We start from the raw sequence: 18,669 nt of genomic DNA on the forward strand, positions 1-18,669 counted from the left end.
TCAGAGAGAGCAGGCTGACAGCTGTGGAGCTGGGGCTGGGTTACGGCAGTAGAGGGATTGATCAAAAAAGAAAAAAGGAACTCATGGACATGGACAAGTGCGGTGATTACTGGAGGGAGAGGGACTGGAGGAAGGGGAGGGGGGTATGGGGGGATAAATGGTGATTAATAGACTTGAGTTGGGGTGACGAACACACTACAGTGTACAGATGATGTGTTGTAGAATTGTGCACCTGAAACCTGTATAGTGTTGTTAACCAATGTCACCTCAATAAATTCAACAAAAACAAAAACAGATTGTGTTGTGTGTAGATGGCCAAAGATGGTTGGGTCTAGGTAGCTCACAGTGTCCTCTGAACTTCATCCGTTTGGACTTGGCTTTGAGCAATCAGAATCGGATCTTAAAAGCACCGAAGTGGATTATTGTACATTTCTTTTCTCATAGGCATTGAAGTGGCAGCAGCACCAGGGGTTGCTTCCTCCTGGCATGACCATAGATTTGTTTCGAGGCAAAGCAGCTGTCAAAGATGTGGAAGAAGAAAAGTTTCCCACGCAGCTGAGTAGGCATATTAAGGTAGGATCCTTAGACACTCTGTCAGCTGGTAATCATGTGTTGAGGACTTAACATGTGCTTGTTCATTCAGGCTCCTGTGCTAAGAGCTTGGGTTAGGAAGCAGAACTCATTCTCCAGCTGGGACAATATTCAGTGTTGCTGTTGGTCACCACTGGGGTCCTGTGCCCTGGCAGTGGCACCCCTCAGTTGTATAACCTAGTGGACATTTGATTTCTGGCCCATTATCTGCCCCAAACTTCCTGCCAGGAAGCCTACATTTGAGAGAATGGTCAGCTGTTTGGTTAAGCCTGGGACTAGCTGTGAACTTTTAATGTATTTGTCTTCAACATTTGTGTTTTTGCCTGTTCATTGCATGCAGGCAAAATATCACACATGGATTATAAAGTGGGCTTGTGTGGAGTTTGAGAAAAATAATTTTGTCATGCTGTGGCTAGGTTTGGTTTTTTTGGTGGGAGGAGGTGTTGGTGGTATTTTTCCTTTAATCTGAGACTTTTCTAGGAAAAAACACAAGCAATTGCTGCAGTTTCCAGAATTACAAATGTATTTGCTACTTCAGCAGCAGCATCATCTTTTTTTTTTTTTTTTAAGATTTTATTTATTTATTTTTAGAGAGGGGGGCCGGGAGGGAGAGAGGAAGAGAAGCATCAATGTGCAAGAGGAACATCGATCAGTTGCCTCTCACATACCCCCAACTGGGGACGTGGCCTGCAACCCAGGCATGTACCCGGTGACCTTTGCGTTTGCAGGACGATGCCCAACTCACTGAGTCACACCAGACAGGGCAGCATCTTTTTTATATTATAGTTTCGCTCTGGGTTTGTGCTCTCATTGAATTTATGGATTTTAACATAATTCACATCTTTGACTTTGGCTTAGGGCATTGAATTTGTCTCTTCTAGGTTATATGTTTTGACTTGTGTTCAAAGATATTTTTGAGCAGTACTTTTATCCTGGCTGAAGCCTTGAGACAGACAGGAGTCCACTGTAATTGTGCTGCCGGGCTAAGGTTTTTATTACACTTTCCTTTTTGGGCATTTAAATTGGAATTCATAACAGAGCATTCCTCTGTACTCGTCTGTCTAATGTTCTGTAGTTTTCATGTTACTGGGAGCATGATTGCTGGTAAATGCTCAAGATGCATTTCCCAGGTAAACAGTCCATGTCAGCTTTAATTAGTTCTCCTAGAATTAGTTACCTACACATTATCACTTGATTAAGTGAAGGTCATGAAAAGAAACCATGATAGAACATTTGTTTACAAAATAGTGTATGAAAACAGGTACCTGTTTTGAAAAAATGATGTTTTCCCCCCAGGAGCACAACAATAACATGTAATGCCATATTAAGTTGAATGTGAAAATCATGCTAATAATGGCTGATTCTGGTAAAAGCTTATTGTTTGGATTAACAGGATTATTTGTTCTAAGTCCCATGCTAAAATAGTTTTCTTGGGGGGAGGGACTCTTCTTTGGAAATGTCAACTTTATGTTAAAAAAACTAGTTTAGCTGAGAGGTTAGACATAAAACTGGTCAGAGAAAATATATCCAGAATCTTTTGTGTCCAGGTACAGAAATGTCCAATACTTCATAATAATAAGCTAGCTATGATTTTATGCTAGGGCAAGGTTTCTCAGAAGGTTAAAATGAGAATTGTTATAAGGCCATTAGATAAAGATATATCTGTTTCATTGTTTCATTTGAAACAGTTTGGTCAGAAATCACATGTGGAGTGTGCTCGATTTTCTCCAGATGGTCAGTATCTGGTCACTGGGTCTGTCGATGGATTCATTGAAGTATGGAACTTTACAACTGGAAAAATCAGGAAGGTAAAGTATTTATTTATTTATTAAATTACAGGAAAAAATTATTTCCACCTTTTATATTTTGTTTTTTCTCCTTTATTCCCCTCCGCCCTGCACCCCACCACCCCCGTCCCAACAGCACCCGTGCCGCCCCCTAATCCCCCCAGGCCCCACCCCCACCCCCTGCCCCATAGTTCATGGCCGTGAGTCGTACATATAAGTTCTTTGGCTTCTCCATTTCCTATACAATTCTTAACTTACCCCTGTCTGTTTTGTACATGCTATTTATGCTTCTTATTCCCTGTACCTTTTCCCCCATTCTCCCTCCTCCTTCCCTCTGATCTCCATTTCTGTGATTCTGTTCCCATTCTAGTTGTTTGCTTAGGTTTTGTTTTTGTTTTTTAAGTTCAGTTATTGATAGTTGTGAGTTTGTTACCATTTTACTGCTCATAGTTTCTGATCTTCATCTTTTTCTTAGATAAGTCCCTTTAACATTTCATATAACAAGGGCTGGGTGATGATGAACTTTAACTTTACCTTCTCTGGGAAGCACTTTATCCGCCCTTCCATTGTAATTGATAGCTTTGCTGGATAAAGTAATCTTGGATGGAGGTCCTTACCTTTCACGACTTGGAATACTTCTTGCCAGCCCCTTCTTGCCCGCAAGGTTTCTTTTGAGAAATCATCTGATAATCTTATGGGAACTCCTTTGTAGGTAACTGTCTCCTTTTCTCTTGCTGCTTTTAAGATTTCTCTCATCTTTAATCTTGAACACTGTAATTATGATGTGCTTTGGTGTGTGCTTCTGTGGGTCCAACCTCTTTGGGACTCTCTGAGCTTCCTAGATCTCCTGGAAGTCTATTTCCTTTGCCAGATTGGGAAAGTCCTCCTTCATTATTTTTTCAAATACGTTTTCAGTTTCTTGCTTTTCTTCTTGTCCTTCTGGCACCCCTATGATTCGGATGTTGGAATGTTTAAAGTTGTCCCAAAGGTTCCTAAGCCCCTCCTCATTTTTTTGAATCCTTGTTTCTTCACTTTGTTCTGGTTGAATGTTTATTTCTTCCTTCTGTTCCAAATCGTTGATGTAAGTCCCAGTTTCCTTCCCTTTACTGTTGGTTACCGGTAAATTTTTCTTTATTTCACTTCGCATAACCTTCACTTTTTCCTCCATTTTGCGACTATAGTCAACCAATTCTGTGAGCATCCTGATTAACAGTGTTTTGAACTGTGCATCTGATAGGTTTGCTCTCTGTTGTTCATCGCCTAGTTCTGCTTTTAGAACTTTGATCTTTTCTTTCATTTGGGCCATATTTCTTTGTCTCAGTGTGCCTGATACATTGGAAGGGGCGGAACCTTAGGTATTCACCAGAGCAGGGTAATCCAGGTTGCTGCGTGACGCTGTATGTGGGGGAGGGGTCCGAGAAGGAACAGTGCCATTTGCTAGACTCTCTGTGGGCTTTCAGTCACTTCCCCCACTACCCACAAGCAAATTGGGCCCTTCTGGTGCTGATTCCCAAGTGGGTGGGTTTGTGTATGTTCTAGGACCCTGTGGGTCTCTCCAGTGAATTCTCCTGTGAGGCTGGGAGTTCTCCACTGCTGCAACCCCCACAGGTTTTTACCTCCTTTACCTCCAGAGGTTTTGAGGCTTTCCTTTCCCATGCTGGAACCCTGGATCACATAGTCTGTCTCGTTCCCCAGCTGTTCCTTCCGGTTTATCTGCATGCAGATGTGTGACCACCCTATCCCCGAGCTGCTGCCTTGCCTGCTGGTCCTCCAGCCACTGCCCCAGCTGTCCATCTCTGCCCCTCCTACCGGTCTGGATGAATGTTTCTTCTTTAACTCCTTGGTTGTTGGACCTCTATACAGTTCGATTTTCAGCAGTATGGTTATTTTTTGTTTTTAAATTTGTTGTCCTTCTGTTGGTTGTGTGAGGAGGCAGAGTGTATCTACCTATGCCTCCATCTTGAAGTATTTAAAATGTATTAATTTTTCTAGTGAAACAATTACCTATTACTGCTTTTTAAATTATTTGTTATTCTTATAATTTAAAAATCTTTTTTGAGTGGGTGATATGTACATCTGATACAATATTTCATAAAATAGAAAAATTGTTCACTAAAGGGTCTTGCTCCCACCTTGTCCCTCAGCTTGTCATTTCCTTTCCTTGGTCCTGCCAGGGTTACCAGTTTCTTGTGTAACCTTTTTGGAATTTTTTAGGTATATGTAAGCAATTACTTTTTATTCACAGTCTAACCTAATTGTAGTACTATGTGTTTGTCTTGTTACAAATGAGAGAAGCCTCCAGTATTTCCTATTCTATGAGTTCTTTTCATGTCATTTGCCTGTTTTGTTTTTAAGATTTTGCCCTGGCTGGTGTGGCTTAGTGGATTGAGCACCAGCCTGTGAACAAAGTGTTGCTGGTTCTATTCCCAGTCAGGGCACATGCCTGGTTTGCAGGCCAGGTACCCTGTAAGGGGCATGTGAGAGGCAGCCACACATTGATGTTTCTCTCCCTCTCTTTCTCCCTCCTTCCCCCTCCCTCTAAAAATAAATAAGTAAAATTTTTTAAAAAAGAGAATTTATTTTCATAGAGGAAGCCAGAATGAAGGGGAGGGAGAGAAATATCAATGTGTGGTTGCCTCTTGTGTGCCCCTTGCTGGGGACCTGGCCTGCAACCAGTGACCCCTTGCTTTGCAGACCAGCACTCAATCCACTGAGCCACACCAGCCAGGTCTCATTTACTTGTTTTTCCTTTGGATTGTGTCTTATTGATTTGTTGGAGCTCTTTACAGTTTGAGGAAATCAACTTTCATATTTTTCAATTTTGACCTGTATCTTTTGATTTTGCTTGTGATTTTTCTTTTTAGGCTTAATATTTTTTGTATCACATTTATCCATCTTTTCTTCCACAGTTTCTTCTAGTCTTTTTATGTTTCATTTTATGTTCAAATTTTGATCCATCTGGAATTTGTTTAGGGAGATAAAGTTAGTGTAGATTCAATTTAATCTTTTTCCCAAGCAGCTATTTATTGACTATCCATTAACTTAAATTGTAATCATCATCATAGAGTATGAAATTGTACTTGAGTAGTGAATTTATGCGTAATTTTCACTTTCTTCTTTATATATATCTCTATAAATATATATATCTATAGTTTGTGTTTTTTAAAACAAGCAGTCTCAGTTTATAATTAGAAAAAATAGATACTTCTATTTGAATAATACTAGATGATAAAATAGGAATCACAAATAAACAGATTAGTCAATAATATGGTTTAAGGAAAAGTAGCTGAGAATTGCGAGAAAAAACATTAGGTTCTCACATAATACCCATAAGGTAAATAAGTTCAGATTTATTAAAGATGTACAAAATGAAACTGGATGGAATTTTTGCTTAGAAGAGATTAGTAATCAAAAGATGTAGGCATTTATGTTGGCATGTTTTACAGTGTTAGTTTGTGTAAAATTATTTATTCCCAGCATTGTCACTTGTTATTAGGAACATGTGTGCATGCCACTACTGTTTGCTCTGGAGATTTAGAGTAAGTACAAGCCATTATCCTGCTTTCAGTGAGTTTGTAGAGATCTGGGGTAACTGGGTTTTGTGTTATTTTGATAACTGTTTATCATTGTTTCCTTTAGGATCTTAAGTACCAGGCCCAGGATAACTTCATGATGATGGATGATGCTGTCCTCTGCATGTGTTTCAGCAGAGATACAGAAATGTTAGCAACTGGGGCCCAAGATGGAAAAATCAAGGTATGGATTAAGTGGCACAAACTCTTGTATGTTGACATTTTGAAAGTTCTGTGATGAAGTACTTAGGGTCCTACATATGATATGCAGCTCAATAACCGCTACTATTTATTGAGCATCAGCTTTGTGCTAATCACTTCATTTATTTATTTTTTGTTTAATGCAAATAATAACTCTGCTGAGGGATATCCACTAATTTGTTTAAAGTCACACAGTTAGTAAGTGATAGATCTGGGACTTCAGTCCAGATCGGCTCAGGCGCTTTCTGCTGGATGCCACCCTCCCTCCCCGCCCCTTTCCTGGCCCTTGTTCACCTTATATGATGTGTTGTACTTTTTTTTTGTTTTTAGGGAGTGAGATGGGCTACAGCTGATTAGCTGTGGCATGTATTTAATTGCTGGTAAAACGTCCTGGGCTAGATGAAATGCAGAAATGGTCTCTGCAAAGTGAACTTAAAGTCTAAATTTTTGTTTTAATAATTTACAAGGAAAGAGGTTTAACTTTCAAGGATTCAGTTATCATTGTACTATGTGAACCAGACATATCATATTTAGCTATTAGCATGCATTTTTAATGCTGTTTTAGTACAGTAGTGAGCATTGCATTTTGCTTGGCTTTGTGGGCTAGTGTGGGATACTGTTTACAAGTTTTTACTTTTTTTTTTATAAAGGTATGGAAAATTCAGAGTGGACAGTGTTTAAGGAGATTTGAAAGGGCACATAGTAAAGGTGTCACCTGTCTAAGCTTTTCTAAGGATAGCAGTCAGATCCTTAGCGCCTCTTTTGACCAGACAATTAGGTAAGTAAGAATCCCCACATTGTCCTCACTTGAGTTTGATATGATGAAGTATTTCCCTTCAGAGCTACTTGTGATTCCTTATGCTTTCACCAGGATTGTATTGTATGAAGAGTAAGAGTATATTGCGAGCTCATTTCCCCAGTCAGGGTACAGCTGACACAGTGCTGTTATTTTGTCCATTTGAGTCTTTACCCACCTGCATCAACATCATGTTAGAGAGCATATTACAAATTCAGATTCCTAGGACCCAGCCAAGACCTAGAAGTCTGTTCATGAACAGAAGTCTGTGGTATTGTTGGCATATTCCAGTCTCTGTGCCAACCTTTATTTTAGTTTTATATTTTGACATAATGAAAGTTATACTGCATACATAAATGCATAGATCTATTATAACAAGAGCTTCTATAATTCATCTAAAATGCATTCAACACTTGATCTCAACCATAATATATTGAATACTAACAGTTCTTTTCATTTCCTTTTACATGTGATAGAATTCACGGTTTAAAATCTGGGAAAACCCTGAAGGAATTTCGTGGTCATTCTTCTTTTGTTAACGAAGCAACATTTACACAAGATGGACATTATATTATTAGTGCATCCTCTGATGGCACTGTAAAGGTTAAGTATTTTGGGGTTTCTATTCCATTTTTGCCCTTTGGAGAGTTTTCAGTGGTGGTAATGGTGATAATTGTGATGAAGTAAACCTCTTCACTATCTACTTTAGCTATAGTTGAGGCAAGTTTGAGACCATAGTAATATTCTGTGGGTAATTCCTGTTGGCTTAGGAACTTCAAATCTTAGTCCTATAAAATCAAAACAGGCTTTAGCATGTATAGGGTAAGGGGAAAGGTCGGGGGTGGGGGTGTCCTAAATTTAAGTCATTCCCCATTTACAGGGTTAAATTTCATCTTGCCATAGATATGGTCCACTGGCAAATTCAGAAAGGACTCAGTGACCAAATAAATAGATCTTTTTTTTTTTTTTGCACAACCTAGTCCTGCCCCTGGCCTCCACATTTAGTGCCTTCCTAATAGTATTTATAGAGGCCCAGAAGAGGTATGTAGAGTATAACTCGTAGAGGAACAGAAGATGTATAGAGTAGAATCAAACCCTTTCTCAGATACTTAATTACTGCCCTCAGCTCTCCACTGAAAATAATGGCTCTTCAGTACCTTTAGAAATATATTTTAAGAGAGTGCCTCTTAAAAGATGAGGAATCCAAAGAGTAAATTGCTGAAGATCTTTGAGACATTCCATATATATTCTAGACTTGACATTAAATTGTCTTATGTGAGTGCTTTGTAACAAAAGACCTCAGTATTTTACCACAAACATCTAAAAGTCGGACCATGCTCTGAAGTTTGTTCTAGCTTGGGAACCGAACCAGAAACCTGAGCGTAGAAGATACACACTTCCGTAGGATGGATGGGGAAATACACTGAGCTCTTGTTACTTTACTCAGGGGATTTGCCCACTCTGCTATGTATAGGGTGTCACAACATGTAAAATGCCATTGGGAGCTGGATTTTGTAGGCCTTTTTGTTTTGGGGTCTTTTCCTTTAGTTCTGCAATTAATGGGATAAAGCATCTCACTGACTGGACAGAAAACACTGGAAGCCTTAGAACTCTTGATACCTGAAATGTTCATTTCTCTTCTAAGCAGCTGAGCTTCATATATATATATTTTTTTTTTTAAAGATTTTTATCTATTTTTAGAGGGGGGGGGAGAAAGAGAGGGAGACAAATATCAATGCGCAATACATTGATCTGTTGCATCTCACACACCCCCAACTGGGGACCTGGCCAGCAACCCAGGCATGTGCCCTGACTGGGAATCGAACTGGCGACGTTTTTGTTCACAGGCTGGTGCTCAATCCACTGAACCACACCAGCCAGGGTACAACTGGGCTTTTAGAGTGGAGACTGGGACAGATAATCACAGTGTTTATTAGGAAAATAAGCACTGGGGCAACTAATGGGCAACTGTTTCCTCCTGTTTATGGGTATTCAGCATCTGTTTTGTGTTAAACTCTGTTGAAGGCATAGAGAAAATACAACAAAGTCCATACTCTTCAGGTTTTTACACCTCATTAAGTGAGTTGTGTCCAGACAAGGCTATGCAATTAATATTTGGTCCATCCCTTCTCTAAGCAATCTCAGATGTCAATAACTATGATGTCTGATTTAACCCTTCAGTCCGTAACAGTCCAGAGGACAGGTGAAAAGCATTAGGGTGGAGAATTATTACCAGAAGAGATGTTGAACTGGGAGAGGTAATACAGGTGGCCAAGAGTGGTTTCCACATTATGGACCCTGGTGTTTGTGTGTCAACATTTTGACCTGTCAGTGTTCAAGCTATACATTAGAATCATTTGTGGACCTTTTAAAAAATGCACATGCCTGTGTCCCATCCCAGACATACCAAATCAGAATCTCAGGATATGGTCCTGAGCATGTAACTGTCAACAGCCACTATTTGATTTTTTTTTTAAAGATTTATTTATTTTTAGAGGGAGAGGAAGGGAGGGAGGAGAGAAACATCAATGTGTGGTTGCCTCTCACGTGCCCCCTACTGGGGATGTGGCCTGCAGCCCAGGCATGCGCTCTAGACTGGGAATTGAACCAGCAGCCCCTTGCTTTGCAGGCCAGCACTCAGTCCACTAAGCCACACTAGCCAGGGCCCTCATTTGATTTTGATATTCAGCTGAAGGTAGCTTTGTAGTTGTTGATGACAGTAACAGTATTTACATATAGATAATTTTATTTATTGCTTTATTTTGAGAGTACCTTTATTAAAGCTGGGGACAGTGAAAAAAGGAAGGGCTTAGGATAGAAACAGCAACAGGAGAGCACCTAGGCGGAGCTGCTTTGGCTCTCTGGAAATGTTAAAGGAAAGAAATGAGCCACGGCAGGGCTGCTTTGGCTCCCTGGAAAGTCAGAGAAAAGGGGCCTTGGAGACAGGCTCAGGGGATTAGCGCCCGACGAGCTGCTGTGCCCCATTGCTCTCCTGTTTACAAGCCTTGTGGGAACCCTTAGAGTTTAGGAGCTGCGTGCACACCTAAGAGGGAAGCAAGGTGGGGGCACGTTCCTGAGAGGGAGAGCACTGACACGTAGCTAATTTAAGGATGGGTAGCTGGTTAGAAAAATTTTATAAGAAAAGATCATAGATTTTTAAAGGTTTTATTATTTAGCTTTGTGACTTTTATTTATACTACTTAGCAAATAGATAAGTGCTTACTATAAATATGGCAATGCTAGGTATTTGATTAGACTGAAAAATCAAGAAGTTTTTCTGTAATCTAATTTTTTAGTAATCTAATTTTCATTGTTTTAAAACCCAAAACTATAGAAATTCTTAGGCTTTGAATTTATTTATGCTTTAAATTTTTGTGTCATAGATCTGGAATATGAAGACCACAGAATGTTCAAATACCTTTAAATCTCTGGGTAGCACTGCAGGGACAGACATCACTGTCAACAGTGTGATCCTGCTTCCTAAAAACCCAGAGCACTTCGTGGTGTGCAACAGATCAAACACAGTGGTCATCATGAACATGCAGGGGCAGGTGAGTGCTCAAGAAAAGTGCCTTCGCACAAGCCCTGTGGGCCATTTCCAAATCAGCATGTCTTGGTCCCGGCCCTCCCAGTAACCGAATATGGGATCACCACCCCAAAAACCATATATACTGTATTTGTTATTCAAGTGCTTATTTAAACTATGCTCTTTGGCTTTTCAAAAGTTATCTCCTTTCCCCAGGGTTTTTGTATGTTAAGCTCTTTCTTTTGTATCCTTTGGATAAATGAGGCTCTTACCTATCTTTAAGCCTCTGCTGAGTCTCATGGAAGATTTTAAGATAATTCCTGTGTGAGTGAGGGAGATAGTATCAGTTACCAACTTGGGACATCTAGCTACCACACGGTCTGAGATAGAACTCTTATAGGAGAAGGGCAGCACTGTCTTCATGATGTGTATGTGTAATCAGCACATGTACATGGTTCCCAAGGAATCTCACTTTTGTAGCACCAGGGAAATTAGAAACTTCAAGGGTGAGGTCTCAAGTCCTGAGAATGTGTTGTGGTGCTATTGAAATGTTGGCCTGGGCACTTGGGGATCCTGCTGAGCATGGAGAAGACCTGGGGGCTGGTGTATGGAACTGTATATTCCTTTAATCCCTATAACCAATATGTATTAGTAGTTTAGAATCTGTAGCTGGTTTGCAGTATCTGCTGGCCCCTGCACAATAGCCATGGCTGCCCACTTCATAGCTTTCTGCCTCCCCCCCCTTCTTTTTTTTTAAGATTGTGTTTATTTTCAGACAGGGGAAGGGAGGGAGAAAAGGGAGGGAAGCATCAGTGCATGGTTTCCTCTCATGCATCCCCTAATGGGGACCTGGCCTGCAACCCAGGCATGTGCCCTGACTGGGAATCAAACCAGTGACCCTTTGGTTTGCAGGCTGGCACTCATTCCACTGAGCCACACCAGCCAGGGTTCTGCTTGACTTTTTAAAGATTTTTTATTTAAAAAAATTTTTTAGATTCATAAAGAAGTTGCAAAAAACAGTAGAATGTTTTTGTATACCCTTTCTCCAATGACAACATCTTATAACCGTAGTGCAATTATCATAACCTGGAAATTGACATTAGCACAATTCTATTAACTCAAATACAGTCTTACTTGGATTTCACCAGTTTTTACATTCATTCATTTTGAGGCAGGAAGTTGTTCAGTCTATGAAATTCCGTCACATGTAGATTTATGTAAACACCACCATAATTAGGATACAGAACTGTTTTATCAACCCCAGAGAAGCTCCTTCATAATACACATTTGTAATCAAATGCTCCCCATCATCCCTAACTACTGGTCTGTTTTCTGTTACTATAATTTTGGCATTTTGTGACTGGTGGATAAATGGAATCCTATGGTATGTAACCTTTTATAATCTTTGCAATTTGTGTCTCTCAGCTTGATTTGTGGTGATTTTAAATGGTATGTAAAATAGAGCAAACAAGGTCCTGAAAACAGTGCCAGCTTACATGGGGAGAGCATCTTGTTGTGTTGGAAAGTGGGAATGGGGGAGCATGATCCATACAGCATTAAGAACTAGTGGTAAACTGACTTAGAAGTTGTGTGTGTGGTAATGAATTTGCCTCAGGATAAAAGGACCCAATAGACTAAAGAGCGAGATTGGTAACTTGGGACATTAGAAGTCTAAATTTCTGTCTGCCACTGACTTTGGATAGCCTATCTATTGACTGTTTTTCAGGATTTAACATATGATGAATGGAATTGATGATCTAATTATAAATGTCAGTAAATGAAAGTACAAAGTAACAATGTAAAGATAGCCATTGATACTGCTGGATTAGAACTGCTAACCCAGATGTTTTGTTTTTTGCCTTGGGCTGCAATATGATGTAGATTGTCAGAAGCTTCAGCTCTGGTAAGAGGGAAGGTGGTGACTTCGTTTGCTGTGCCCTCTCTCCCCGTGGTGAATGGATCTACTGTGTTGGGGAGGACTTTGTGCTCTACTGTTTTAGCACAGTCACTGGCAAACTGGAGAGAACTTTGACAGTGAGTATTACTGACTTAACGCCATTTAAAGAAATTACTTTGATGCTTGTGTCTTTCTGAATGCTGAAATAAACCTTTTCCTGACTGCTACCAGTGTGAACTTCAGAATAAAAAAAATACAAAAAATTTTATCACTAAATAAAGGACCCAAAAGTAAATGTATGTCATTATCTCCTCTCTCAAGAAAAGCCATCCTTCATTGAACCCTCAGCTTCATGGATAGGATGGTTGTACATAAAGTAGAGAAGAAAGGGAATTTGCCTTCTCGCCAGCTAGATTATCCTTATCTTCCTCAGGGGGTTGGAGATGCTCTTTCAAAGGCACATTACTTTTACATTACCCTATCAAACGGATTTGATTGTGATGTTTTTAAGCAGCTTGATGTTATTTTTTTATTTTATTTTTAAATCATATTTATTCTATTACAGTTGTCTCAGTTTTTCCCCCCTTTGCCCTTCACTCATCCCACCCCTCCCCCCGCTCCCACAGTCAGTTCCCACTCTTGTCCATGTCCATGGGTCATTCTTACCTGTTCTTTGTTTAGTCCCTTCTCCTTATTTCCACCATTGTCCTCCTTCCCTTTCCCCTCTGGTCACTTTCAGTCTGCCCCATGTTTCCCCGCCTGTGGTTTATTTTGTTCGTTAGTTTATTTTGTTGAATAGATTCCACTTATAGGTGAGATCATATGGTATTTGTCTTCCACTGACTGCTTATTTCACTTAACATAATATTTTGCAGTCCTATCCATGTCGTCACAAAAGGTAGGAGTTCCTCCTTTATTTTTTAATAGCAAATTGATTTTATTTATTTTTTTAAATGTCAAAATCCATTATTAAATATTAAAAAATTTAAATCCATTATAAAGTCTCAGCAGTTAAAACAACATGACACCAGCACAGAAATAATCAAGTAGATCAATGAAATAAAATGAGCATTCTAGAAACAAATGTATATATCTAACAATGTAATATATGATTAAATTGATATTTCAAATCGGGGAATATAAGGCTTACTCAACAAATAAGGTGCATGGACCACTATTAATTGAAATAAAACAAATATAGAACCCTATTTCACACATTATATAAAAAATATTCAGGTGAGTTAAAAATCAATATGTAAAATCTAAGGAGTTTTAGAAGAAAATATAATGTTTTTTCTTACCCTGAAGTAACATATTCAAACCAAGAAGCTAAAAAGTAAGATATTGACAATATGACCATATTAAACATTTAAGACTGTAAAGTAATATACATATAAAAAAGTTAAAGGACAAGTAATAGAATAGGAAAGTATTTACAATACATCTGAAAAAGGGTTAATAGTTTTCTTTTTAGGGAAAAAATTCTACAAACATTTAATCAAAAATAGATAAAGAATACCAGAAAGTCGTTTAAAGCTTTATAAAAATAATAGAAGTAGGCAAGGAATATACAAAAACAGGTTTAGTTTCAACAAATAATAAAGTAACAGTTAAAAGAACACATTGTCACAATCAGATTAATAAAATTAAAAATATTGGTGATATCAAGTATTGGTGACTGTGAAAGGAACTGGTATTCATAGACTCTTTTTCTTCATCTTCTTAAAGCAATCCCTTTAGCATATTTTGCAATGCTGGTTTGGTGGAGATGTATTATTTTAGCTTTCTTTTGTCAGGGAAGCACCTTATTTCACCTTCCATTTTAATTGAGAGCCTTGCTGGGTAGAGCAGTATTAGTTGCAGGCCTTTGCTTTTCATTACTTGGAATATTTCTTGCCATTCCCTTTTGACTTACAGTGTTTCTGTTAAGAAGTCAGCTGCTAGTTGTATCAGGGCTCCCTTATATGTTACTACCTCTTTCTGCCTTGCTGCCTTTAGGATTCTCTGTCTTTGATATTTGCCATTTTAATGATGATGTGTCCTGGAGTGGGCCTCCTTGGGTTTCTTTTGTATGGGACCCTCTGTGCTTCCTGGACTTGTATGACTTTTTCTCTCCTCCAATGAGGGAAGTTTTCCATCATTACTTTTTCAAACAGGTTTTCTATCCCTTGCTCCTCCTCTTCTGGTATCCCTATTATACGGATATTATTATGTTTCAGGTTGTCCTGCATTTCCCTCAATGCCACTTCATTCTTTTTGAGTCTTTTTTTCATTTTCTTGCTCTTTCTGGGAGCTTTTTTCTACCTTATCCTTCAGCTTGCTGATTCGATCCTCTGCTTCATCTAGCCTGCTTTTGATTCCTTCTACTGTGTTCTTCAATTCGGAAATTGTATTCTTCATTTCCTCTTGTCTCATATTGATAGTTTCTATGTTCTTTTTCATTCTGATATAGTTTGCAGTAAGTTCCTTGTAGTTTCCCTGTAGTTTTTTGTAATTCTCTCTGAGCTCCCTGAACTCATTGAGCTTCCTTAGAACCATTGTTTTGAACTCAATATCTGATAGTTTACTGCCCCTATTTCATTTATTTCTCTTTCTGGGGATTCCTCCTTTCTCTTCAACTGGGGGTTGTTTCTTTGTCTTCTCTTTATTTGTGAAGCTCTTCTCTTTTGCTTCTGCTTCTTAAATTGATCTGTCTTGATTTCCTGACTTTGTTGTATGAACTTCTGTGGTAGGAGACCACTGTGTTTTCTTTCTGGATCTGCCTTTGATGATGTCAGGTGTTGACCCTGTCTAACCTTAGTCAGTCTGTTCGAGACTTCCAGGAATCTACTGTCTGTGGCTGTCTCCTTCAGCAGTTAATCTAGTCACTCTGCACTCAGCAGGCCACCTTAAAGATACCACAGGGTGGGGCAGAGACCCTCCTGGGGGTGGGGCTCTTGGGTCCTCTCATGCTATTGCTGCTCAGGGGAGTGGTCTGCCTGAGCAGGATGGCTGCTGCCACATAGGGGATGAGTCAGCACCGGAATTCTGCCAGCTACTCTCTCCATTCTCTCCCCAAAGCCTCTGTATCCAGTCTCTCCTCAGGTCTCTCTAGCCCACTCTGCCCCAACCTTTGCCAGAGATCAGGGTAAGTGGCTACAAATAAAAATTTATGCGTTGGCCCTTTAAATAGCTCTTTGTATCTCCAGCTGCCTGTCTCTGGCAGAGGGCAACCCTGCTGCTTTCCACAGCTGGCTGTTATCTGTGTACTTTTTGGGGTCTGGTGCTGTAGGCTGGAGATCCCTACTTATGGTTTAGACCCTGCTCTTCTCAGGGGAATCCAACTGGCTGTTTCAATATCCATCTGGTGCTGCTGCCCGTGGGTGACCCACCCACCTTCTCGAATCTCTACCACACTCCTTACCAGTTAGGTTGTGCTAAAGCTGATTCTTCTGTGTGTCCGAGATTACAAGGCTGCTCTCTCGATATTGTTCAGTTGTTTGTTCCAGGTGATTTCTCCACAATTTAGTTGTAATTCCAGGTTGGTCCTGGAAGTAGGTCAGCGTGACTTCCACTCATTCCTCCACCATCTTGATTCTCTGCAGCTCGATGTCATAAGAGTCAGTATAAGGAATAATTAGTGCCAGCTGTTATAATAACCAGCCCCCAAATTTCAGTGGCTTAATTGAATGAGTTGGATAGCCCTCCTCCATGATTATAGCTGTGCCATTTGAACGTGGCCTTCAAGATCTCAGGAAGAAAGATAGCTGGAGGGCTATATTTTGGATATTTTTAAGATCCACATCTGGAAGTGGCTTATGTTACTTTGTTCCTCATTCACTTTTGGTTAGAATTTAGTCGCATGGCCACACCCAGATGCAAGGGGGACAGGGAAGATGAAATCTCTGTGGTTCAGGAAGAAATGCTGTGGTGAACATATAGAAAGTTATGTACATACCCATGTCAGAGAATAATCTCTTGTCTCGTGTCATTCTTGAGTGAACTTTCGGTGCACCTGCCCTGGGAAGCCTCCAGTACCAACCTAACACATGAGTAAAGCAAGGTGAGCTGGAGAGTGTCTTCTGGCCAAGGGGCCTGAACAATCCAAGTTCACTGGGTAGAAGGAATCATTTGGTCTCAGCCATTGTCTAGGGACAAAGTATTATTCACACATTATGAAGAACATTGAGTTTTGGGTTTGTGTGTTTAGCTCTTTTTGGGGCTGTCTTAAGCTTGATTCCTTTGGTGAAAAATAGAAGATTCACTCGTATTCTCTCCCACTGAGCTCTGGAAGCCTCTTTAGAGTGATTTTTTATAGAACAGTATACCCTAACCCTGTGCTTTACTTTTTCCAGGTTCATGAGAAGGATGTGATTGGTATTGCACATCATCCTCATCAGAATCTGATTGCTACCTACAGTGAAGATGGACTCCTTAAACTCTGGAAACCCTAATTTGATTTTTTCTTTAAATTAGCTTGAGAGCATGTACTAAAATGAAGACATATTCATGTGTTGCTTTGGGTGGGGGGGCAGCTTTTCTGATTAAATTGTCTGAATTAGGCACAAGAATGATTTTGTGAAAATTCATGTTTAAGTAGCAGTTACCCTTTTTAATATATTTTTAAGGTATTCATTTGTCTGTTTCTTATTGAGGCAGTCACTTAATGTTGTCAGTAATCTTTTACCTGGAGAGTGGAATAACTGCTATTTCTAGAAAAAATTGTAATCTTTTGATTATTGAAATGCTGATTAAAACGTGCCTCCTTGCTGTAAACTTGTAAATAAGGAACTATTCCATATTCAGTAACTGTTCCATCTCCTTTTTTTTTTTTTTTAAGAAGATAATAAAGTTTACACCATTCTGGGGGCTTTGTTTTTAAATGTAAATAAATGCTCATCTAGTTAACATATTTACTTAGAATCTAGTGAGATGGGTGGGGTATGGACATTATTATGTCTGAATCTTAAATACAGCAGGAAGTCAGCTCCTGGGTGGAAGAAGAGACTGAATGTGAAACAGTTTGATGTTGCATAGGATCTCTTTTCACTGCCTTGATCCTTCCATTCATTCTTAGTAGCTGTGCCTTCTCATATATTCTGGCCAACTTCAAGGAATGTCATTTCAACCTTGCAGGTAGAACTAGTTGCAGAATCCATTGTAAGAATTCAATTTTGGCACCTCCCATTCATTAAAGGAGGGTTTGGCCTTGCAAATGTGCTGTTGTTTTGAAGAAAAATTAGAAAAGGACCTGAGATTTAGAAAACTCATTTTTGCTATGTATGTCATTACCAGTTAGCTAAAGAAAAAAAAATGAAAAGCCAAGAAACACTTGAAAATATTTGGCACATAGGTGTCTCCTTTATGTTTCAACCAAAGATGTTGCGAGATGGAGCATCTGTGTTGATGTATGAAGGTAATTTGCTAGGTATCATTTCCAGAAAGTGAGACATTATCTTGTGTAGTTCTTTTATGCCCCCCTCTAATTTTTAAATACAGCCTGATCTTGAGCCTAGCAAATAAGAATGCTCCCTGTTGGTTGAATAAATTCCTAACAGTGCTAAGAAATCCCTCTTTTCCAGTCATATTTCCCAAACTAAAAATTTTCCCTGGGACTTCTTGGTCAAGATGGCAGCATAGGCAGACATGGCTCACCTCTTCACATAACCACATCAAAGTTAAAACTAAAATATAGAACAACCGTCACTCAGAACTATCAGAAACTGAGTTGAATGGAAGTCTGGCAACTATGGAATTAAAGAAACCACATCCATGCAGACTGGTAGGGGCGGGGGGACACAGATGTGGAACAGACTGGTCCCTCACTCGTGTGGTGGATTAAAATTCTGGAAGGATACCTCAGAACGAGGAGTCCCAGCCTCACACCAGGCCCCCCAGCCCAGGATTCCAGTGCCAGGAAATTAAGACCCACAATTTCTGGCTGCAAAATCTAGGAGGGATTGAGTCTGGGAGAAACTGCAGGAGCTCCAAGCAGTTCCTCTTAACCCACACATGGACTCTACTCACTCCCTCTGAGCTCCAGCACTGGGGTAAGATTGAAAGGCACCAGTAGTATACAGGGAGAAACTGAAGTGTCTTGGCATTAAGGTGAGCAGAAGCCTTTGTCCCTTTTCTAAACCTTTCCCACACAGAGCTGGCAAGTAGAGTGAATGAAGCCATATCTGAGACTCCCATCAACCTGACGCACACTGTTGGACCCACCTTACCCCACAAAACTTACTGGCCTACTCAACCGCTTTTCCAGAAGAATGGCTGGTCTTGGCTCATGCTTCACAATGTCCTAAATACTTTGAAACAAG

General features: G+C 39.8%; 1 protein-coding gene across 1 annotated transcript in view; it reads left to right on the forward strand.

The window, feature by feature from the left end:
• The window catches only part of SMU1 (SMU1 DNA replication regulator and spliceosomal factor), a 28,946-nt gene extending 12,026 nt beyond the window's left edge, over positions 1-16,920 (forward strand). Inside the window, exons 5-12 of the mRNA XM_054582924.1 lie at positions 445-573; positions 2,280-2,399; positions 6,018-6,134; positions 6,802-6,929; positions 7,424-7,550; positions 10,331-10,498; positions 12,355-12,507; positions 16,705-16,920. Coding sequence (XP_054438899.1) covers positions 445-573; positions 2,280-2,399; positions 6,018-6,134; positions 6,802-6,929; positions 7,424-7,550; positions 10,331-10,498; positions 12,355-12,507; positions 16,705-16,803 — 1,041 coding nt within the window. The 3' untranslated portion in view covers positions 16,804-16,920. The remainder of the gene's footprint in view (positions 1-444; positions 574-2,279; positions 2,400-6,017; positions 6,135-6,801; positions 6,930-7,423; positions 7,551-10,330; positions 10,499-12,354; positions 12,508-16,704) is intronic.
• The last annotated feature ends 1,749 nt before the right edge of the window (positions 16,921-18,669 follow it).

This window comes from Pteronotus mesoamericanus, unplaced genomic scaffold, assembly GCF_021234165.1.
Source record: "Pteronotus mesoamericanus isolate MK-2021 breed Mesoamerican mustached bat unplaced genomic scaffold, CSHL_Meso_final contig_73, whole genome shotgun sequence".
NCBI lineage: Eukaryota > Metazoa > Chordata > Mammalia > Chiroptera > Mormoopidae > Pteronotus > Pteronotus mesoamericanus.